General features: G+C 42.9%; 1 protein-coding gene across 4 annotated transcripts in view; it reads right to left on the bottom strand.

Annotated features, from left to right (window-relative positions):
- Positions 1 to 25,277, bottom strand: part of LOC144678972 (triple functional domain protein) — a 663,567-nt gene that overhangs the window by 273,520 nt on the left and 364,770 nt on the right. For all 4 annotated transcript variants that reach the window (XM_078539119.1, XM_078539117.1, XM_078539118.1 and 1 more), the window contains 3 exons: positions 16,695 to 16,886; positions 6,955 to 7,104; positions 5,137 to 5,251 (listed from right to left, as the gene is read on the bottom strand). In XM_078539119.1, the coding sequence (XP_078395245.1) occupies positions 5,137 to 5,251; positions 6,955 to 7,104; positions 16,695 to 16,886 (457 nt within the window). The remainder of the gene's footprint in view (positions 1 to 5,136; positions 5,252 to 6,954; positions 7,105 to 16,694; positions 16,887 to 25,277) is intronic.

Genomic DNA, 25,277 nt, shown 5'->3' with positions numbered 1-25,277 from the left:
CAAACAAAAAACAAAGGGGAAAATGTTCAACTGGGTGTGTATGAATTCCGGTGATTTAAGGAGGGATCTGGCACAGGTAGATGGGAAAAGGTGATTGCAGGGTAAAGCAATAATGGAGCAATGGAGGGTATTCAGGGAAAAGGAAGATCAGGTACAAACTAGGCAGATTCCTTTGAAGGGAAAAGTAGGACATTGAAAGTTATTATGCCCTGAATGACAAAGGAAATAACAGTTATAATAGAACAGAGAAAGGAATCTTATGATAAAAAGCAGGTGAAGGATTCAGTTAATAACCAGGAAGAGTATGCAAAGTACAGGATTGGGGTGAAGAAGTTAATACAGGAGACGAAGAGAGATATTGAGAAAAGATTAGTAAGCAACATTAAATTGAACCCAATAATGTTTTATAAACATATAAAGCGTAAGCAGTTAGCTGGGGAAAAATTGGGGCATTGAGGATCCAAAGAAAATCTTCATGTAGATACAAAAGATGTGGCTAAGGTATTCAATAAGCACTTGGCAACTGTCTTCACAAAGGAAGTGGATGATGTAAAGGTTACACTAAAAGAACAGAGGGAAGCTATGCACAGTATAGTAATAGATAGAGAAGGCAAGTTAAAATGATTAGCATTACTGAAAGTTGTTAAGGCACCTGATCGAGGTGGAATAGCTTCTGCTGGGTGTATTCAATAGCTCACCAAATAGTGGAAAACATATAGAGGAGCAAACTGGCAAGCAAGTTACAGAGAGATGCAAAACTATATAGTAGTAATAATGGGGGACTTTAATCATCCAAATATAGGCAGGGATTGTAATTGTGTAAAAGGCAGAAAAGGGGGAAGAGTTTTGAAGTATGTTCAGGAGAATTTTCTTCATCAGTAGGTTTCTGGCCCAATGAGGAATGAGGCATTGTTGGATCTGGTTCTGAGGAATGAGATGGGTCAATTGGATCAAGAGTCAGGAAGGAAAAATTTAGGGAACAATGATCATAATTTAGCTTAGCTAAGTACAAGAATAAGGAGCAATCTTGAGTAAAAATATTTAATTGGAGGGGGGCAAATTCCAGTAATATGAAAACAGATCTGACCCAGGTACATTAGAATCAAAGATTGGCAGACAAAACTGCAAGGGAACAATGGGTTGGCTTTAAAAAGATGTTTCAGGGACAGTCGCGGTAAATTCCCATGAGTGGGATAATTGGGGCAACCAAAGCTCCCGGGATATGATAAAGCTAGAGAGTAAAATGAAGTTGAAAAAAGTGTATGGCTGATAATTTAAGTGAGAACTAGGCTGAATATAGAAAGTTCAGAGTAGAGGTGAAAAAGGAAATGAGAGGCAAAGAGAAAGTCTGAGAAGAGGCTGGCAGCTAACATAAACAAGAATCCAAAAGTCTTCTAAATGCATATAAGTAGTAAAAAGGTCGTAAGAGGAGGGATGTAGTCGATTAGGGACCCAAAAAGAGATCTATGCATGGAGGCACTGGGCATGGCTGAGGTACTAAATGTGTACTTTGCATTTGTTTTTACCAAGGAAGAAGATGCAGTCAAAGTCATAGTTGAAAGAGGAGATAGTTGAGATACTGGATGGACTAAAAATTAATGAAGAGATATTAGGAAGGCTGGCTTTACTGAAAGTTGATAAGTCACCAGGAATAGGTGGGATTCAATGGAGGATGCTGATGGAAGTAAGGGTGGAAAAGTGTAGGAGGTACTGGCCATAATCTTCCAATCCTCCTTAGATACAGATATGGTGCCAGAGGGGTAGAGATTTGCAAACAACGGTGGAATGATAAACCCAGCAATCACGGGCAAAACAGTTCTAAACTTAGTAGTAGGAAAGCTTTTACAAATGACAATCTGGTACAAAATGGACAGTCAATTGGACAATTGTGGATTAGTTAAGGAAAGCCAGAACAGATTTGTAAAAGACAAATTGTTTTTAAGTCATTTGATCAAGTCAGATGAAATTTAATGCAGAGAAGTGTGAAGTGATACATTTTGTTGGGAAGAATGAGGCCAAGCAATATGAAATACATTTTTACCATTCTAAATGGGGTGCAAGAACAGAGAAATATTTAGGTAAATGTGGTATAAATCTTTGAAGATGGCACAGCAGGTTGATGAACTGTTTAAAAAGGCTTATGGGGTCCTGTGCTTTACAGATGGATAGAGTGGCAAAAGCAAGGAAGTATGAACATTTATAAAACACTCATTTAGCCTCAACTGGAATAGTGTGTCCAATTCTGAGCACCGCACTTTGTGAAGGTTTTAGAGATGGTACGGAGAAGATTTACGAGAATGATTCCAGGGATGATGGACTTCAGTTATCTGGACGGAATGGAGAAGCTGGGGTTGTTCTCTTTAGAAAAGAGAATGTTGAGAGGAGATTTGTTGGAAATTTGTTAGAAAATTACAGTGGTCTAGCCAGAATAGATAGAGAGAAACTGTTCCCATTGGCAGAAGGCTCGAGAGCCAAAGGACACCAATTTAAGGTGATTGGCAAAAGCAGCAATGGTGACATGAGAAAAATTTTATGCAGCAAGTGGTTAGGATCTTGGAATGCACTGCCTGAGCTTGTGGTGATGGCAAATTTAATCATGGCTTTCAAAATGGGACTGGATACGCACCCAAAGAGAAAACAATTACAGGGCTATGGGGAGAGGGCAGGGAAGTAGGTCCAACTGAGTTGCTGTTGCAGAGAATGGATATGGACTCAATGAGCTGAATGGCCTCATTCTGTGCTGTAACCACTGTATGATTCCAATGATGCAGAGGCACTGATCACAATCTTTAAACCCTCATTGATTTTTGAGTAGTGCCAGAGGGCTGAAGGGTTGCTAATGTTACATACTAAATAGAAGTCGGGGGCCAATCGACCCCTTGAAATTGCTTCACCATTCAATAAGATCATGGCTGATCTGTTTGTGTTTCAAATTCCACATTCCCATCTACCCCCGATAACTTTTGATTCCCTTGCCTAATAAGAATCTATCTGCCTCTGCCTTAAAAATATTCAGTGACCCTGCCTCCAATGCCTTCTGAGGCAGAGAGTTCCAAAGTCTCTCAGCCCTCAGAGAAAAAAATTCTAATCTCTGTCCCATAAGGGCGAGCCCTAATTTTAAAACAGTGCCCCCCTAGTTCTGGACTCACCCACAACAGGAAACACCCTTTCCACATCCACCTTGTCAAGACCATTCAGGATCTTATATACTTCAGTCAAGTCATCCATCACTCTTCTAAGCTCCACTGAGAACAAGCCCAGCATGTCCAACTCCTCATAAGACAACCAGCTCATTCCAGGTAACAATCTAGTAAACCTCCACTGAACTGCCTCCAATGCATTTACATCCTTCCTTAAATAAAGAGATCAAAACTGCACACAGTATTCCAGGTGTGGCCTCACCAATGCCCTGTACAACATCCTTTTTTTATGTTTAATTCCTCTCGTAATAAAGGATAGCATTCCATTAGCCTTCTTGATTACGTGCTGTACCTGCACACTAACTTTTTGTGACTCATGCACAAGAATACATAGATCCCTCTGCAACTCAGAATTCTGTAGTCATTCTCTGCTTAAGTAATACCCTGCTTTTTTATTCTTCCTGCCAAAGTGAACATCTTCACATTTTCCCATATTATACCACATCTGCCAAATTTTTGCCCACTCTCTCAACCTATCTATACCTGTCTGCAAACTCCTTGTGTCTTCTTCACAACATACTTTCCTACCTATCTTTGTGCCATCTGCAAATTTAGCTACCATGCCTTCGCTCCCCTCACCTAAGTCATTGATGTAAATTGTAAAAAGTTGAGGCCCGAGCAAGCCTCCACTCATCACATCCTGCCAATCAGACAAAGACCCATTTATGCATACTCTGTTTTCTGCCAGCCAGCCAATCTTCTATCCAGGTTAATATGTTACCCCCTACCACTATTGAAGAAAAGAGAGAGGCAAACCAGTGCTAGAGAAGTTATGTAAACCATTATCAGGGATAAATTAAACTTTCATTTTGAAAAGTACAGGCTAACTAAAGAAAGTCAACATGGATTTGTTAAAGAAAAACTATGTATGACTAACTTGTTTGAATTCTGATCAAGATAGTGTAGTAAATGTACATATAGACTTTTGGAAGACAAAGTGCCACATAAGAGGTTTTTTAAAGAAGATGGACACTCGGGGATTTAAGAGGAAAGTGGCGGTATGGTTACAAAATTTGCCAAGTGACAGTGGTGGTGAATGTAAGTTTTTCAGACAATAAGTGGATTGCAGTGGTATCCCCTGAGAGTCAGTTTTGGGTCTATTATTTCCACTTTTTATAAACAATGTAAACAGAAAGCAGTATTATAAAGTGTGCAGATGATATGAAACTTGACAAGGTAATAGACAGTGATTACGATAGTTTTGGGCTCCAAGGTGACATGGATAGGATGGTGAGACAGTCAGAAGTATGGCAGGTAAAATTCAATACAGAGAAGTATGAATTGAAGCACTTTGGGAGGTCTAATATCAAAAAAAAATACTATAAATGGCACAATTTTCATAAGTCTAGATGAGTAGAGAGACCATCACGTTCATGTAGGCAAATCCTTAAAGATGACATGGCAATTTCATAAATAAGGTGTTTCAAAAAGTAGATGGGTTACTTGAGTTTACAGAGAGGGGTAGAATATCAAAAGCAAAAGGTCGTACTAGAACTTTATAAATCACTGGTTAGGCCTCTGCTGGAATACAGTGGACTATTCTGAGCACCACACTTAAGAAAAGATGTAAAGGCCTTAGAAAAGGTACAGAGGGGGTTTAACAATGTTCCCATGGATGGGAGCCTTAAGTTATGAGGTCACATATTCATAAGATCTAGAGGGGAGAATAGCAGAAATGTTTTTACTCATAGTTGGTGGAATCTGGACCATTCTATCTAAAAAGATGGTAGATGATGATTCCATAATTCCAGAAGGCAGTTGAGAGGCAGATATTTAAGAATGAGGAACTTACAGGGTTATAAACAAAAAATGGATGTGAGGGACTAGACACAACAGTTCTGTTTAAGAGCCAGCTGAGGCATGATGGATCAAATGGCCTTGTTCTGTGATTCTATGATAAAGCCCTAGTTTTCTGTCTGCAGTAACAAGGTCTTACTTTTTACTTGCTGTTCAGGTGCTTTGACATGACTCATCATTCCTGGCATGTTGACACTGTTTCTATGGAGATACTTCAGGAAAACATCAGCATTCCTCCTTGCTAAAGTGCAGGCCTATAAGAAAAGGTTAACTAAAATTAAACATAGAAAGTAAATGTCACTTGTTTAGCTCAAATCTTGCACTCAAGCACAATTTTACTCTTGTCCCCATATAAAGATATCTAACCACTTTAAACGATTTATGCTCACATGGCATTTGATTACAAATTATCAAAAATTAACAGTATTAATAAAATTCAAGGGATGATCTAAAATACTCATTCCCAATACCATGGAAGAGGAGCCAGTCTCAAGGCAAGTAGGGGGTCTTTACCAAAACTTCTCACACAGGGAAATGGATTCAGTTGTCAACAGATATGGTACAGAGCATCCTTCCTTGCTAAAGTGGGCATCGAGCAGAATAAGGTGACTGGTACAACATAGGCTGCTATTTTTAGATCCTTCCAATATGCTGAAAACAGATGTCCATTTTTTGATTGATGAGGCAACTCTGAGATTTGAAGCAACAGCTGCTGGTAGTATCTGGAAACTGGGTATGAGAACAAGGGCTTGAATGGACAGGGCATTGCACTTTTGAATTTGGTTTGTAGAGAGAGAAGCAGCCACTGCTAAAACTTTTTATCCATGTTCTGGTCAGAAGGATAGTACACATATTTTATGGTTAAATGGTGGTGTATTCAAGGAGCTCCTTACACCTGCTGCCCACCTAGAAATACTTAAATGTTTGTGAGAATAGACCTGTCCTTGGAGGGTTGGGATTGGCAAGTTGAATAGAATGTGGTGCAGAATGACACTAGCAACACAGGTTCAACCCCTATACCGGCTGTAGTACTTTATGGAGGCCTGCCCCCTTGCCTTGCCCCATGCTTGATGTGGAGTCGTGTCCCTCAATCTACATAACCAATTGTTTCCATCTAATGGAGGGAGATGCCTATGGTCCTTTGTGGACTATAGCTAACACAGAACTGTTAAATTGCATTTAGCTGTACTAGCTCCACCAAGGTCTATTCTGGTGGTGGTCTGTTAAATAATATTATGTGGCTACCGATATAAAATCTTATGCTGATGCAGAATCCTCAACGCCAGGTTATGTTATGAAACGCTGACCCTGTCCTATATCAGTCTACCATGTCAAAACCAAGCTCATCAGAACATAGATTTATGCTATAGGTAGATGTACTCTGTGTACAATGGGCTACTTTGCACAAAATTGTATGATTTCGCATCCTTTGATATTCAAAGAACCTCTGCACATGCGCAGGTATGTATATATACTGTGACATTATTTAATACATCTTATTTGAGCTTTCCACGTGAGTGTAACAAAGTTAGTCTGAACCAGCTCCGTATACATGATGTCACTACTCAACATGTATAATCATGTAATTAGTGCACTGCGCACGTATCTTGTTATCCACAAGGAAGAGGAAAATTTGGGCAAAAAAAAATCAGTTTTTAATGATTCTTTTAACTCATAAATATGCTGAAACTTAAGTCGTTTAATTCAGTGTAAAAAAAATTATAAAAGCCTCTTCCCCACCTGTGTCACTCATTTCTGAAAAATAACACTAATTTTGGAATACCCACTTTAAAGCTGGAAGTGGAGCTGCCTTGTATGTATAAGTATTGAATATTGTATCTGCTATCTTTTACATGTTTACGAGTTGCTGGCAGAATCACACATTCTCCTTCAGCTGGTGAATGTCTACTTGGAAATGACTAATAGTGAACAAATGGACACTTGTGTTTCCACTTACTTTGAGAAAGGCTTCCTTTTGTTCTAGATGCTTGCTGATCATGGGTGTCACGTGATCACACTCTGAATTTGGACCAAGCTTATCAATTCCTCCACACCAGTCCTCTTCCCGTTTGTACTCCTGCTCCAGACTCTCCAGAACACTGCAGACCTTTGCACAAAAACCAAATAAACAGCTGCTAATTCAATTAAAGTCTTTCACTGGAGGCTGACAGCAACAACAATAAAAATACTGTGCCTGTAATCCACGATAAGTGAAAGGCATTTTACGGATATTTATCTAACTTACTGATATCGCTTATGTTAAAAATAAATTTTGTTCTTAACATGAATAGTACTGTGTTATTTTGGCTTCACATTAAACAAAAAGAAAACATAATTTTACATCTTGGCCACAGTTGATATTTCCGTAGGCCCCAAAGTTAATATTTTACTCCATCAGAAGCACAAAATAAGACTTAACAGTTCACATCAGGTGTCATGTTAAAGAATATTTTCATCTTCAACCCAGCAACGGTCATACATTAAAAAGATTAAAGTTCAAATTTTTCTGCAGCTTGGCTTCTGAGGTTCTGGATCTGGGCATTCTCAGAGCTAAATCTAAAGAAGCAATCCTGCTAGTTTTTATTCAAGTCTCCCTAGAACCAATTGGGAACAGAATTGCATACTCACCTCCACACCAACATGTAACTAAGGCATAAGGCTGACCAATCAGCAGGCCAAATTGCTAACGATTATCAATGTTTACTATGCTGTCGCAATATCAGCAAGAAACAAAACCAAAAGTGCATAAGCAAAAATAAAAATAGCTGGAAAAACTCAGCAGGTCTGACAGCATCTGCGGAGAGGAATAAAGACTGCTAAGAATCCAACTATACATACTAAACCAGAAAAATAGATATTTGGAGCTAGCTCCCTCTTTACCACACTGGGGATATTGGATAAATTAGTTCAATCACAAATCTCCACCTGTTAGGTTAAAAAAAATGCATCAGTTCTAACTCTAGAAATATTTGGCAACTCCTTGCTTGTTGCCAGCCATGAAAATCTATGGTGATCACAGGCACATAAACAGAACAAGGGTGCATAAAATTCATGTAAAATAGAGAGTTCCAGTTCCCAATCAGGATTGGGCAATCCCTTAGAAATGTGTATTTGTGCAAGTGCGTGTGAACGTCATATGAGGACAGGGTTGTTCACTCAATAAAGCCTGTCTAAATACACACTAAAGATAAAAACAAAAAATTGCGGATGCTGGAAATCCTAAACAAAAACAAAAACAGAATTACCTGGAAAATCTTTTGAAAAAAGTTTTTCCAGGTAATTCTGTTTTTGTTTTACACACTAAAGCTTCAACTTGAATAATTACTTGGAAGAGCTATTAGAGGGTATATGACACTCATGGAACAATAATTCAGTGAGAAATTAATACTTTAGGAGAAGAGGGTAGAGCATAAAAAAAGACGGAAAATGTTGATTAAAAGAATAAATTTGAAAGTCAACAATTTTTAGGAGAGAATTCTATGAGAGAAAATTCAAGAATTAAGACTCCTAGCTTTGGATCAATTCAGGCATTCCTTCTTGCAAAAGGTCATTGACCTGAAACATCGAGCTGAATCCAGTGAAGCTCACGGGAACGGAAAACAAGGTGGGTTGGGGTGCTTAATTGTGCAGGAGGCAAATGTCAGCTTCCCGACGACGGGATGAAAGTTGGGAATTAAGTTGGCAGCGGATTAAAGGTGGTTCCCTTTGGTAAGTAAATGGAACTTATTTTTAATGCATTAGCACAAAATCCATGCTCATTAAAACATGTGTTCACCAGGTCATATTGTACTTTGCAATTAAGTTGGCAGCAAATGAGAAACACGTGGCTTCAGATTCACAACTAGTTAAAGGTGGCGCGTAGCAGGCAATGTAGTCTTCCTGACAGGAACTGCTTTCTTGTATCGGGAACTTTGCTGGACCAGGGGAGAGAGGCCTGAGTTGTTGCATTGAGCTCAGATGGCAGCTGTCGAGGCAGGTCAGGGCATAGCTGTCTGCATGTGAAAGGGAGGGTGGGTCTCCTGCACCCAGTGCTTTTTTATGTTGTGGCAGAAGAGGAGAGATGTCATAGCAGTCAGTCATTCACCCATGTGAACTCCTGCAGGAAGACCTACTTCCCATGCAATGGGAAGCAATCATATGCCGGTAGCCTTAAAAGTCACCGCCATCTTGAATTTCTATGCCACTGAGTTGTTCCAGGACCCCACCTGGGACATATGTGGCATCTCTGGCAAATAGCCAGAGCTGTTGGATTCAGTACAATAGTTGGATTTCCACAAGTATTAGGGGCAATTGATTGCACATGTGGAGCTCAGAGCCCCCTGGGAACTGACAGCAGCATTCATAAAACAAAAGGGGTTTCATTCCATCAATGTGCAGCTATTTTGTGACCCACCGAAAACGAATCCTGCAGGTGTGCACTTGCTTCCCAGGGAGCTCATGTACATTTGTACACTTGTACATTCTCAGTCACTCAGGTGCCACAGCTGTTTGCTCCCTGGAATGCCTGTGCACTCCAGGGGTGACTCCTGGGTGAAAGGGGATAGCCACATAAGATTTGGCTCATGACACCTGTGTGGAGCCTCCAAAGCGCAGCAGAGAAGGGGTAATGATGCTGCCCAAGCCTCAACAAGGGCACCAATAGAGCAGAATATTGGACTGCCAGAAGATGAGGCTCCATTGTTTGGACCGCTCATGCAAAGCACAGCAGTACATGAATCATTGTGGTCTGCTGCGCCATACCCAACCTCAAGCAGCAAAGGGGTGAGGAATTGCCAGACTGGAGATGGAAGAGACAGTTTCAGCCTCAGGTGAGGATGAAGGGACAGAATCAGAAGACCATGAGGTGATGTAAGGTACTTCTTCAGATGCAGATGCCAGGGCCATGGAACGACGCACCAGACAGGCCTGTGATAGCCTTACTGCATCCCGATTTCAGCAACAATGATGTCCCAATGAGATCTATTGATTTCCATCTCAGGAAATGTTATTGTGTAAGTGCCACCACATGCAGAACACTTCCTCCAACCAAACTACCAGCCCATAACCTCTGACACCAAGAAGGGAAAAGGCTTCAGGCCCGTGGCATGAAAAAGCCCATACACGTGGTCTCACCAAAGCCTCACACACTTCCGACTTGGAGAGAGTCACCAATGACTCAGTCACACATGCTCCAATCCTGGCAAGGCCTGGCTTTGGACTCTACACGCTCAACTGCAAAATATGGATTTTCTCAGCTGCAGATGCTGCTGGGGCAACAGCTTCTGAATGGTGATAAAGGGCTGAGCAACATACGCTGGCTTGCCAGCAGGGTTGACAAACATAGGAACCACCATTTGTCAAGAAGCTCAGAATTGTCAATACCTCCAAGGCTCAACAATAAATAGTGTGTCCATAGCCCCAGCCTTCACTGAGTTTCAATGAAGCGCCAAGTCCTTAAAAGCCCAACATAACAATTGAGCATACAAATAAAGTACTCAAAACGAGTCCTCGGGTTAAGGTGCTTAATTGGGGGAAGGCTAATTATAACAATATTAGGCAGGAACTGAGGAATCTAGACTGGAGGCGGATGTTTGAAGGCAAATCAACAACTGACGTGTGGGGGGCTTTCAAACGTCAGTTGATAAGAATTCAGGACCGGCATGTTCCTGCTAGGATGAAGGATAAGCATGGCAAGTTTCAGGAACCTTGGATAACGAAGGATATTGTGAGATTAGTCAAAAAGAAAAGGGCTAGAAGGCTGGGAACAGATGAAACCCGTGGAGAATATAAAGAAAGTAGGAAGAAACTTAAGCAAGGAGTCAGGAGGGCTAAAAGGGGTCATGAAAAGTCATTGGCAACCAGGATTAAGGAAAATCCCAAGGCCTTTTATACATATGTAAAAAGCAAGAGGGTAGCCAGGGAAAGGGTAGGCCCACTCAGGGACAGAGGTGGGAATCTGTGTGTGGAGCCAGAAGAAATGGGAGAGATACTAAATGAGTACTTCTCATCAGTATTCACCAAGAGAAGGACTTAGCGGTTGATTTGTCTAGGGAAGAGTGTGTAGATAGCCTGGATCATGTTGAGATCAAAAAAGAGGTGTTAGGTGTCTTGAAGAATATTAAGGTGGATAAGTCCCCAGGGCCAGATGGGATCTACCCCAGAGTACTGAGGGAGGCAAGGGAGGAGATTAAAACAAAAAGCTAAAAGCTACTGCGGATGCTGGAAATCCAAAACAAAAACAGAATTACCTGGAAAAACTCAGCAGGTCTGGCAGCATCGGTGGAGAAGAAATCAGTTAACGTTTCGAGTCTTCATGACCCTTCCGCAGAACTGGGGCCTTGACAGAAATCCTTGTATCCTCACTGGCTACGGGTGAGGTCCCAAAGGACTGGAGAATGGCCAATGTTGCTCCATTGTTTAAGAAGGGTAACAGGGATAATCCAGGAAATTACAGGCCGGTGAGCCTTACGTCAGTGGTAGGGAAATTATCGGAGAAGATTCTTCGTGACAGGATTTACTACCATTTGGAAGCAAATGGACATATTAGTGAGAGGCAGCATGGTTTTGTGAAGGGGAGGTCGTGTCTCACTAACTTGATCGAGTTTTTCGAGGAAATGACAAAGATGATCGACGATGCAAGGGCAGTGGATGTTATCTACATGGATTTCAGTAAGGCCTTTGACAAGGTCCCCCATGGCAGGCTGGTACAGAAGGTAAAGTCGCAAGGTATCAGAGGTGAGCTGGCAAGGTGGATACAGAATTGGCTTGGTCATAGAAGACAGAGGGTAGCAGTGGAAGGGTGCTTTTCTGAATGGAGAGCTGTGACTAGTGGTGTTCTGCAGGGATCAGTGCTGGAACCTTTGCTGTTTGTAGTATACGTAAATGATTTGGAGGAAAATGTAACTGGGCTAATTAGTAAGTTTGCAGACGACACTAAGGTTGGAGGAGTTGCAGATAGTGAAGAGGATTGTCAAAGGATACAACAGGATATAGATCGGTTGGAGACTTGGGTGGAGAAGTGGCAGATGGAGTTTAATCCGGACAAATGCGAGGTAATGCATTTTGAAAGGTCTAACACAGGTAGGAATTATACAGTAAATGGCAGAACCCTTAAGTGCATCGACGGGCAGAGGGATCTGGGTGTACAGGTCCATAGGTCACTGAAAGTGGCAACGCAGGTGGATAAGGTAGTCAGGAAGGCATATGGCATGCTTGCCTTCATCGGCAGGGGTATTGAGTATAAAAGCTGGGAAGTCATGCTGCAGCTTTATAGAACCTTGGTTAGGCCACACTTCGAATACTGCGTGCAATTCTGGTTGCCACATTACCAGAAGGATATGGAGGCATTGGAGAGGGTGCAGAGGAGGTTTACCAGGATGCTGCTTGGTCTGGAGGTTATTAGCTATGAGGAGAGGTTGGAGAAACTCGGATTGTTCTCACTAGAGCGACAGAGATTGAGGGGCGACTTGATAGAAGTTTACAAAATTATGAGTGGCCAGGACAGAGTAGATAGTCAGAAGCTTTTTCCTAGGGTGGAAGAGTCAATTACTAGGGGACATAGATTTAAGGTGAGAGGAGAAAGCTTTAGAGGAGATGTGCGGGGCAAGTTTTTTTACGCAGAGGGTAGTGAGTTTCTGGAATTCGCTGCCAGGGGAGGTGGTGGAAGCAGGTACAATAGTGGTGTTTAAGAGGCAGCTTGACAAGTTCATGAATAGGATGGGAATAAAGGGATACAGACCTTGGAAGTGCAAAATGTTTTAGTTTGACAGGCAATGTGATCGGCGCAGGCTTGGAGGGCCGAAGGGCCCGTTTTTGTGCTGTACTTTTCTTAGTTCTTTGTTTGTATACATTTAATCATAAACCTATAACGTCACAGAATGATTGGGCACCTGTGCCACCTTTGTGCCATTGGAGGCTTTTTTGCTTATTTTTCTTAGCACTATGCCTTGTTGCGACCCTGACATCCACAGTTGAGGTGGAGGCAGCTGGCCCAGTGCTATTCTCTGTTGCCTGACATGACCCTGGCAGCTGTCCTCTGGTGGTCCGAGGCCTAGAGGGTTCTGGTCTGCTGAGGATCTCTTGCACAGGTGCATCCTCGTTGGCCTCACCTACTGGAGGCACTGGAGGAGGAGAAGTGGCAATTCATCCTTGGAGCGCCCTGAAACGATGGTCCCAAGGCTGCTTGCTGCCACTCTTTGGTACACAATGGCATTTTCTGACTCCAGGAGGAGAAGGGGAACCTGGAGGGAAGTCGAGGTGCTTCGCCCCCCCTCTTGTCTAGCCAATAGTGTATGGAGTCCATGGCCAGAGTGACAGAATGCAAGTTCCCGCACATATCCAGGAGCTGTTCAGTGTTCTCTGTTGGAATTGGCTCTCTATGGCAGTCGCCAACCTCTCCATGGAGGGAGCCACACGCTCATATGCTGGTGCCATGACAGAACTCATGACTTGGATAGATTCCTCCCCCATTCACTCAAGGCTGCGCATAGTGGCATCTGGCATCTCTGCCTGATATTACCCTGCCTATTACTGCATCTCCAGCATGTTTCTTGCAGCCATTTCCAGAGGCATGTCATCAGTGTGGGGCTCAGCATGGGTCTGGTCTTCAGTCCTCTAATTGTCAGAGATCTCCGCTGTCAAATCCTCCATTAACTGCTGCAATGTGCCTGTGATGTGTTCACCATGTTGTGATCCCAAGCTAATTTACAGAAGTATTCCCACTGAGGTGACTGTCTCTGCACTGGTGGAGGGTGCAGGGGAACAACGTGATAGAGCATCCTCTAAATATTCCGTGTCATTATCCTCAGAGGTGGTATTCTGGTGTTCTGGATTGTGGGCAATATATCTGCTGACTGCACGGACCTCTATTGGAGGATACAAAGAATTAGCTTGAGGTAATGCACAATCCCATTTCCCAGAGCAGAGCCACACGTGCCTCCCATATGCCCAGTTCTCGACATCAGATTGGAGGCATCCTCATTCGGTTGGCCTGATACTCTGGCCTCAACATCCTCTGTAACTGAGCGTTCTCCCTGTTCCCTGGTCAGTTCACCCACCTCCTCCTCTGTAGGCGTCAGTATGCAGATGTCAGGGGTCAAGCACTCTGAACATTGTCCTGCAGGCAGACAGGATTGAGTATCATCTCAATAACAGCAAACCCCTTTAAGAGCTTGCAGGCCTATGACAGCTAATTTTGCTTCCCTAGTAAGTGTTCCACACATGCACCCTCCTACAACTGGCTCCCACACATTCAATCCACATATTCCATCTGGTGTTGAGGCCTGGAACACAAACTCCTGCCTTGATACCTCATCACTCGCATATTTACATTGTTTGGTGCCATCATGAGTGCCACTTTGCAGTGACTACACTGTGCCACCTACTCTTGTGAAGCACAGGAGGTCATTGACCCATTTGACCCAGTTTCATTTGCAGACCCCACTGCCACTGCAATCTCTGTCCAGGCTGCCTTAGTCAGGCAGGAGGTCTCCTGCTGCCATTGTTAGAAAACAGGACGTCCTGCCATTCCTGGGCAGCCTGAAGGAGAACCTGCAGCGAGGCATCGTTAAACCACGGGGCCACTCGTTCTCTGCACTGAAACATTAATAAAGAACAGTAGGTGGTTGCAACAGCAGTTGCAGCTTTCTGAGAAATGGGGCGGGGTGGGGGAGTCAAATCAAGCGTTTGCAGCAGCGGTTGAACTTTCAAAACATCCACTTACACAGTCGGACTGATGCTGTTGGATTGCAGGGAGTGGATGCCTGTCCAGATGTCTTTTAAATATGGCATCTGGAACTTCATCCCAGTGAGGTAATGGCAGGTTGACCTCATGCTCGCTCCTGCAGCATGATTAGCCAAGCCCCTCAACTCGGTATATAATCGGCTGGCCTTCACGTGGCCAGTCATTCCACCTCTGAATGGAAACCCTGCACACTTCTGGTCCCGACATCAGGTGATTCAACGCAATACAAGGTTCCTCCCATTAACTCTCTCTCCACAGATGCTGCTGACCTGTTAAGCATTTCCAGTATTTTCTGTTTTTACTTTAGGTTTCCAACATCCGTAGTTTTTGCTTTATGAGCTTTTCCATACTGTTTTGGAACCTGTTCCCCAATTGTTTATTTACTTGTAATAAACACACTCATAATTTGCTTCATAGATTACATATATGGATCCACAATCATCCAGAGAATAATGGAATTGCCTCATTAATTATATAATACACAGATAATCACAGTATAAACAGATAAAAATGTGCTTCTGCAGCTTATTCAAATTAGCACTATGGCATCAGTGATATTTTTAAAGCAGTCTCGTTTGCAATTTAATCAAGAGCCAAAAGCAGTTTTAGTTTTGTTCGACAAGTCACCCATGACTACTAGTTAAATGTGGTAATTTTCATTTATTTTGGTGGTCTGCCCTTCCCCTTCCTCCACAATAAAAATGGACAGTGGACAAATGATTATTTCTTGAGCATTTTTGCCCTTGCTCTAGTTTCTAGAAGATCCGTGGGGTGACAGTGATCAGATATATCCTTTGATCTCCTTCTGAAACAAACAATAAATTCTGGGGTGAAGGGGGGGGCAGCGTGTGTGGGAGAGTGGGTGGGGGGAGAGTTCTGGGACTGGAAGCTCAACAACAATATCAAACTCCACGAAAACTTAACCTGTGCTATCAATCCAAAGCAACTTACCAAAGTAATGAAGTAGATCCGAGTTATGGTTTACATTTTAATTAGTCATACTTATTCCTTTTTTTAAGGTCTATTTCAACGTGGCTAAACATGTCCAAGCATTTTACCGTACTGCAGCTAAAAGAAAGCATCACTCTTGTTCTTCTGGGCAGGGCCGGGGCGGTCCGCCGCCCGCGATTTCACACTGGCTGGCCAATTAATAGCCAGCCAGCATGACAGGTGCGCTGAGAAGCCCAGCACTGCTGGGGTGGGTGGGTGGGTGGGGGGGAGTGTGGCCGGAGAAGCGTGAGCACAGAAGTCTGCGCATGCGCGGGGGAGCGCGCACTGAAAGCTCCCTGAAGGCAGGGAGCTGCCTCGGGGAGCTGAACAATTATAAAATCTAAAATAAAGATTTTTAAAATCTGAAAAAAATGTCCCGACATGGGACTCACTCACAATAACATTAGCAAAATAAAAATTCTGCCCAATTATTTATATTTATTTTTTATTTAATTGGATTATGTACCATGGATGAGGTTTGCCAAAAAATCAAAAGGCTGCCTGGCCAATTCATCCACCCGCTAACTGTAAGGTTGGGCTAGCAGCGAAAAATAGGTTTAAATTAATTGATTAAAGGCCTTAATAGGCCTCTTAATTGTCAGCGGGCGCTGCCGACTCTCGCTTGTATCCACCGACTGAAATATCGCACGAGTGCGCGATGACATCGAGGCGCATGTCCAATGTTATCATGCACTATTTTATGCCCGATTGGGACGGGTGTGAGCCCGCCCACACAATGTAAAATCCTGCCCTATGTTGCAAAGTAGATTTGTTATGAATCACATGTTTATTCTATTTTATGCATGTCCGTATCATTCAGCCTCACTTTTTACTTTTGCCCTACTCATTGGGCAATGTGCTAGCTTGCTGAAGTACCCAATTAATGAAGGACTTTGTATCATTATTACTTGCACAATGTAGCCATGCAATGAAAATGAGTCAAGACAAAACACCCATTTTACAGGCTTTCAGAATTATTTGTTTACCTGTTCAGAGGTTTTGTAGAATGCAACGGAGGCATTGACAAGTTTCAAACGATCTTCCATCTTTAGCATGAGCTGTTGCCAATTGGAAGCCACCTTCTCTGCGCATTCCCGAATCATTTCCATATCATAGTGATTGGCCTGCAGCATGCCTTCTGCTTTCTGCTGCACTTGAAGTGCACTTTGATGGGTTTTCTATTACAAAGAAATGATAGGAATGTCAGAAATAATTTCAAACATCCATTAACTTTTTTGTGCAAGTAGGACTCATCAATATAATTATTCAAGCAAAATTTGCTGTTTAAATGCACCTTATTAATTACTTTAATGCTTCTGGACTTCACACACTACACCTGTCTCCAAACTCAGGCAACAGTTCATTGATGCTCCACCCTATCTACATCATCATTATCTGGCCTTTACTCTGGACTCCTTCCTCTTATCTATTTCCCATTTACTATCAGGTTTTTACAAATCAAAATGCTTACCAAACCAGACTGATGTAACTTGAGTTTTCCTTTAATCCATTTCGGCACATGTTTCAGCTGCTGCTCCAGACCTGAACCTATCACTCCAATTGTACTTCTACTCTTTTTCTTACTACTATCCTCTTTACTCCACTCTAACATCATGCCCCCTTTCATTTCTGCATTCTCAGGTGTTTATCATCAAATTTTCAACTCCTGCATTATTGCTAAATTATCAGACTGCTTATCTGGCCATCCTGCACTGGATGAACAGAAATTTCCTCCAATTAAATATTCGGAAGGCTGAAGCCATTGTTTTCGGTCCTGGCTCCAAACTCCATTCCTTCATTACCAACTCCACTCCTCTCATTCAACGCAAGAACACAAGAATTAGGAGCAGGAATATCCCATTCGGCCCCTCGAGCCTGCTTCGCCATTTGATAAAATTATGGCTGATCAGATTGTGGCCTCAATTTCACTTTCTTGTCTGCCCCCCATAAGCCTCAACTGCCTTGTTGATCAAAAAATCTAAGGCTAAACCTGTCTGTCTGTTCACAATCTTGGTGTCATATTTGACCCTGGATGAGCTTCTGACACATATTTGCACCATCAATAATTAATATTAATATTTCGACATCCGTAACATCACCAACTTTGCCTCATCTCAGCTCATCTGCTACTGAAGCCCTCATTCATGCCTTTGTTACCTCTGGATTTGATTATTCCAATGCGATCCTGGCTGGTCTCCCATATTCTATTCGTTGTAAACTGGGCTCATCCAAAACTCTGCTACCCTTGCCTTAATTCACAGTATGTCCTGTTCACCATTCATCTCTGTGCTTATACAGTCATAGCGTCATTATGGCACAGATGGATGCCATTTGGCCCATCAAGCCTATGCCAGCTCTCTATAGAGCATTCCCCTGCTCAATCCCCATAGCCATGCAACCATATTTCCTTCAAGTACCCAACCGATTTCCTTTTAAAATCACTGACTGTCGCTGCTTCGTCACCTTGTGGGCAACGAGTTACAGGTTATTACTGCTTGCTATGTAAAAAAAGTTCTTCCTTAAATCCTCTCTGCATCTCTTGTCCAAAACCTGAATCTAAGTCCGTAGACTTTGTACCATCAGATGATTGGAACATGTTTTCTTTGCCTACCATGTGTAAACCTGCCATAATCCAGTACACCTCTATCAATTCTCCCCTCAATTTTTTCTGCTCCGAGGAGAACCCCCCCAGCTTCTCTAACTTGCAGCTAAAATCCCTCATCCCTGGAAACATTCTGGTAAATTTCCTCTGCACCCTCTCAAGGACCCTCACATCCTTTCTAAAGTGTGGTACTCGACGCAATACTCCAGTTATAGCCAAACCAGAGCCTTATAAAGGTTCACCATAACTTAACTGCTTTTGTAGTCAATACCTCCATTTATGAAGCCCAAAATCCCATATGCTTTGCTAATTACTCTCTCAATGGGGCCTGCCAGTTAGACTCCCAATCAGGTAACGTCTTGATTTTAAAATTCACATCCTTGCTTTCAAACCCCTGCTATATTTTGTTTTATAATGCTCCTGCAAAGCACCTTGGGACATTCTATTTTGTGATAGGTAGTATACAAATAGGTGGGTGTTGTTATTTTTGAGATATTATAGCTAGTATGTTGCAGACATGCTTTTAAATAATCAAAGGCACAGCTTCCAGTTTGGAGAAAATTTGACACAATGCAAGCAATCTTTTAAATGCTTCCAAGTACGAATACAAAGAAAATCCAACACATCAAATTTGATTAATGTATTTTTAAGTGGTTACTAGCAATTTAAAAATGGTTAAAATTCAGCAACTTTATCCCTTTCAAAATGCACGTCCTTTTACAATTGTTAGAGTTGTCAGATCCATTGCAAGTGACAGATTTTAGTTATTAACAGTCACAAATTAATTTGAATATCTTGGTGATAAGCACATTAGAGGAGCCAAGGGGCCACATGGCTCTTTGGTCCTCAAGATTGGCAAAATGCAATGTTCAGTTTGTTCAGCTGTAGTTCAAAAAAGTACAGGTTGATGAGATTAGTCAGTATGGGGAGGGGGAGAGTCAGGCTGTTGTCAGATGGAACTGAAAACAAAATGCTTATCCAGTAGTTTCCACATTGTATTGCCAGTTTTTAGCAGCTGATGCCAGAATTCTATCGCTTTTTATCTGAAAGCTTGAGAACCAATTGACCATTTCCCACTATTCCCTAGATAATAAGTCAATGAGTTCCTGATTTCAGTTGTAAGTTGGATAAAGGTGTAAAGTAAACAAGACAACAGGCAAATATCAGGAGGCAAGTCATCAAATGATGCTGAAATTCACCTCCTAGCTCAGAGATCAAAACATGCATCAGCAGAAATCTTATAGTAGGCCACTGGTCTGCTTCCCTCAGCCAGGTGTGCACTGTGGAAAACATGAGAAAAAGGATGGGAAGAAAAAAACTAGGGAAATGTGAAGGCTCCTGTGGTGTGGATAACGCCAACTTCCAGGTCTCCTCATCCAAGCTGTTAACAAGCGTTCCCACAGCTACAGAGAATTAAACTATCAGTTGCTATGACCACCAACCAGTTTAGTCTCCCAAACACCAGCAGCAGATGTACATTACTGAAACAAAAATAGCTTGTTTGTACTCCTCTCAATATTCAGCAACCTGAGCTGTTCATTGAATTACAACCAATGTTCTTAAAAGAGAGCTTGAACCAGGTACAGAATAAATAAGAACAAAACATTCCAGAGAAAAGATCATCAGCTAACTCATTTAATAAGTCCTTGACTCTGATTTCCTTCGAAGAATCCACAATCTAGCCACTGCACTACAATCAATTAAATTTATTGTGCAAAATATTTATATTTCTCTTTTGTTATAGGCACATGTCTACCAGAGTTAAAATGGAATTCAATATTTAAGGTTTCTCTGCTGTTAATAAATATCCTCCTCTTGATCATTCTAACCCATAGGGTGGTTGGAATATGAATTTGCTATTGCAGAGTAGTTGGTCCGAACAGCACAGTTGCATTTAAGGGGTATCCAGATAAACACGAGGGAGAAAGGAATAAAATAATATTTTGAAAGGATGAGCTGAAATAGGGTGAGACAAGGGTCATATGAACATAATCACCAATATGGGCCAGTTGGGTGTCAACTAGTTTCTTTGCCGTGTATTCTATGTAAGTGTGTGATTATTCCTATTACATAGCCAATATATTTGTACTGCTTTCAGTACTATAGCATCAGGAGAGAAATGAGGGGAGGCGATGGTGTAGTGGTATTATCGCTGGACTGGTAATCCAAAGACCCAGGGTAATGGTCTGGGGTTCGAACCTCACCATGGCAGATGGTGGAATTTGAATTCAATAAAAATCTAATGATAACCATGCAACCATTGTTGATTGTAGTAAAAACCCATCTGGTTCACCAATGCCCTTTAGGGAAGGAAATCTGCTGTCCTTACCTGGTCTACATATGACTCCAGACCCACAGCAATGCTTGACTCTGAAATGGCCAAGCAAGCCACTCAGTTATATCAAACTGCTACAAAGTCTCAAAAAAGGCATGAATGGACCTAGGCATTGGAAATAACAATGGCGACCCTGCGAAGTCCTCCTTACTAACATCTGGGAGCTAGTGTCGTAATTGGGAGAGCTGTCCCACAGACTAGTCATGCAGCAGCCTGACATTGTCATCCTCACGGAATCATATCTTACAGAAAATGTCCCAGACACCGCCATCACCATCCCTAGGTCTGTCGTGCTGGTGAGAGGCAGCAGCGCAGTGGTATACAGTCAGTCGGACTTGGGAGTCTTCAACATCGACTCCGGACCCCAGGTCCTGGCATCGGGTCAAACATGGGCGAGGAAACCTCCTGCAGATTACCATATACCACCCCCCCTCAGCTGATGAATCAGTGCTGAGCACCACTTGGAGGATGTACTGAGGGTAACAAGGGCGCAGAATGTACTCCGGGTGGGGACATCAACGTTCATTACCATTACGGACCGAGCTGGCTGAGTTCTAAAGGACATAGCTGCTAGACCAGGTCTGCGGCAGGTGGTGAGGGAACCAACAAGAGGGAAAAACACACTTGACCTCATCCTCACCAACCTGCCTGCCGCAGATGCATCTGTCATGACAGTGTCAGCAGAACTGACCACCGCACAGTGCTAAATGAGACAGATTTCCAACAGATCTAGCAACTCAAGATTGGGCATCCATGGGGCACTGTGGGCCATCAGCAGTAGCAGAATTATACTCGAACACAACCTGTAATCTAATGGCCCAGCATAACTCCCACTCTACCATTACCACCAAGCCAGGAGATCAACCCTGGTTCAATGAAGAGTGCAGGAAGCAGCACCAGGCATACCTAAAAATAAGGTGTTTTGTTTTTATTCATTCACAGGATGTGAGCTTTGCTGGCTGGGCTAGCATTAATTGCCCATCCCTAGTTGCCCTTGAGAAGGTGGTGGTGAGCTGCCTTCTTGAACCGCTGCAATCCATGCGGTGTAGGTACATCCACAGTGCTGTTAGGAAGGGAGTTCCAGGATTTTGACCCAGCGATAGTTGAGGAACTGCGATATATTTCTAAGTCAGGATGATGAGTGACTTGGAGGGGAACATCCAGGTGGTGGTGTTCCCATCTATCTGCTGCCCTTGCCCTTCTAGATGGTAGTGGTCGTGGGTTTGGAAAGTGAACACGGTGAAGTGATAACACAGGACTACTTGCATGCCAAACAGCAGAAGCAGCAAGTAATAGACAGAGCTAAGTCATTCCACAACCAACAGATCAGGTCCAAGTTCTGCAGTCCTGCCACATCCAGTCGTGAATGGTGGTAGACAATTAAACAACTCACTGGAAGAGGAGGCTTCACAAATATCCCCATCCTCAATGATGGGGAGCCCAGCACATCAGTGCGAAAGATAAGGCTGAAACATTCGCAACAATCTTCAGCCAGAAGTGCCAAGTGAATGATCCATCTCGGCCTCCTCCAGAGGGCCCCAGCATCACAGGTGCCAGTCTTCAGCCAATTCGATTCACTCCATGTGATATCAAGAAACAGCTGAAGGCCCTGGATAGTGTAAAGGCTATGGGCCCTGACAATATTCCTGCAATAGTAGTGAAGGCTTTTGCTCCAGAACTTGCCGTGTCCCTAGCCAAGCTGTTCCAGTACAGCTACAACACTGGCATCTAAGCAGCTATGTGGAAAATTGCCCAGGTATGTCTTGTGCACAAAAAGCAGGACAAATCCAACCTGGCCAATTACCACACCATCAGTCTACTCTTGATCACCAGTAAAGTTATGGAAGGTGTCATCAACAGTGCTATCAAGCAGCATTTGTTTAGCAATAACCTGCTCACTGGAACCCAGTTTGGGTTCCACCAGGGCCACTCAACTCCTGACCTCATTACAACCTTGGTTCAAACATGGACAAAAGAGCTGAACGCCTGAGGTGAGGTAAAAGTGACCGCCCTTGACATCAAGGCAGCATTTGACCGAATGTGGTATCAAGAGCCCTAGCAAAGCTGGAGTCAATGGGAATCAGGGGGAAAACTCTCCACCGGTTGGAATCATACCTAGCAGAAAGGAAGATGGTTGTGGTTGAGGTCAGTCAATTCAGCTCCAGGACACCACTGCAGGAGTTCCTCAGGGTAGTGTCCTAGGCCCAACCATCTTCAGCTGCTTCATCAATGACCTTCCCTCCATCGTAAGGCCAGAAGCGGGGATGTTCACTGATGATTGCACAAATGTTCAGCACCATTCATGACTCCTCAGGTACTGAAGCAGTCCATGTCCAAATGCAGCAAGACCTGGACAACATCCAGGCTTGGGTTGACAAGTGGCAAGTAACATTCACGCCACACAAGTGCCAGGCAATGACCATCTCCAACAAGAGAGAATCTAATCATCGCCCCATGACACTCAATGGCATTACCATCACTGAATCCTCCACTATCGATATCCTGAGAGCTACCATTGACCTGAAAGTGAACTGGACTAGCCATGCAAATACTATGGCTACAAGAGCAGGTCAGAGGCTAGGAATCCTGCGACGGGTAACTCACCTCCTGACTCCCCAGAGCCTATTCACCAACTACAAGGCACAAGTCAGGAGTGTGATGGAAAACTCTCCAGTTGCCTGGATGAGTGCAGCTCCCACAACACTCAAGAAGCTTGACACTGACCAGGACAAACCAGCCTGCTTGATAGACACCACATCCACAAACATTCACTCCCTCCACCACTGACGCACTGTGGCTGCAGTGTGTACCATCTACAAGATGCACTGCAGCATTTCACCAAGGCTCCATAGGCAGCACCTTCCAAACCCACAACCACTACCACTACCATCTAGTAGGACAAGGGCAGCAGATAGTTGGGAACACCACCACTTGGAAGTTGCCCACCAAGTCAGTCACCATCCTGACTTGGAAATATATTGCCGTTCCTTCACTGTCACTGGTTCAAAATCCTGGAACTCACTTCCTAACAGCACTGTGGGTGTACCTACACCACATGGACTGCAGCAGCTCAAAAAGGCAGTTCACCAACACCTTCTCAAGGGCCACAAGGGATGGGCAATAAATACTGGCCCAGCCAGTGAAGCCCACATCTCGTGAATGAATAAAAAAAAACTATGATAACAAGAAAAAGCTCCTTAGCAGTATGAATCCTGTGAACAAATGCATTCCACTGATGAATAAATAGAATCAGTGGAGCTCCATTTACTTGAGTAAAAACAGCAAAATTTGCTCCTGGTATTAGCACCCTTGAAAGTTAGTTATAAGAGTGATAGCATGTCTACATTATTTCTGATAATTTCCCACTTGCTGCCCTCATTTCAAGGCACATCCAGGCCCTGAAGGAATGCTGTGCTCCACAGTGCCACATGGTGGTCTCAGTATTGGCAATCCCATCAGTCATCATGTGCTTCTTCACAGTAATGGGGGTGGGGGAACTGAAGTCATGCATTCTCTGATCTGCAGTTTGAAATGGTCTGCTAGCTCTTCCAGGTCTTAGCTGTCATAATATATATGATATGAGGAGACTAAAAGGGAAGAAATCAAAATACAAAATAACTTGCAATCCACAAACCACTATTATTTATCTTTGAGAGCTTTTCTATTAAATTAAATTATTCTAAAAATAGTTTCTACAATAGCTAATTTAGTCGCTTATTAAAATGCTGATGTCCCATCGTTTAACTTATCGCCACACAAGTTCCCAACAGGAATATATAATTTGTTGAATTAATTTATACGTAACTTAGATTTCAGGTAATATTTTAAATATCTACCGTATAAATGTAGAAAAACAGCTGTCTAATGAGAATTAGGCAAATTACCTTGTTAATTGGATAATTCTTGTCATGGCAGAGGTATTTTTGCACAATAATCTTCTTTCCCGCTGCTCACCAACATTTACAGAATACTTCTACATGTCCTATGACCTTTCACAGATACCAAGGCCAAGAAACAGAGATTTGAGAAAAGTGGTGAAAGATCAAAGAGAAGGGCCTTAAGGAGAATCTTAAAAGAGAGCAGAAAGGGGAAAGCTGAAGTGGTTTCGGGGGGAAATTCAGAAACTGAGACATAGGTGATTGAAGGCACAGTCACTCATGGTGAGGCAGAAGGAGAGGGGATCTACAAGAGGCTGGAGTCAGGGTAACAATTTTGGAGGGGGGAAGATTACAGAATAAAAAGAGGCAAGGCCATTTAAAAGCAAGAACAAAAATTCAAACGAGATCTTGGTGAACTGGAAGCTAATGTAAGTCAGTGAGGAAAGGGCTAATTGGTGAACAGCAGGTTGGATCAGCAGAGATTTGGATGAGCTGCAGTGTGTGGACAGAGACAGATTAGAGACTGATAGGGAGTGCATTGGGGTAGTCAAATGTGGAGGTAGAAAAGGCACAATTTAGGGTTTGAATGGCTGAACTACAAACAAAGGTGGTAGCAAACTGTCTTTGTGATGGAGCAGATAACCACCAACTCCTGCCTACCTGGCTGGGTGGGGGGGTGTGGGCTTAGTGTGGATGGACTTTTCTATGACCTCCATCTCCATCATTATGGCATGGAGCAGCTTGCTTGTTTGTT

The sequence above is a fragment of the Cetorhinus maximus genome, chromosome 3 (assembly GCF_964194155.1).
Source record: "Cetorhinus maximus chromosome 3, sCetMax3.hap1.1, whole genome shotgun sequence".
NCBI lineage: Eukaryota > Metazoa > Chordata > Chondrichthyes > Lamniformes > Cetorhinidae > Cetorhinus > Cetorhinus maximus.
Note: the sequence above shows the minus strand (reverse complement) of the source record. Positions and strands in the feature narration are given on the sequence as shown.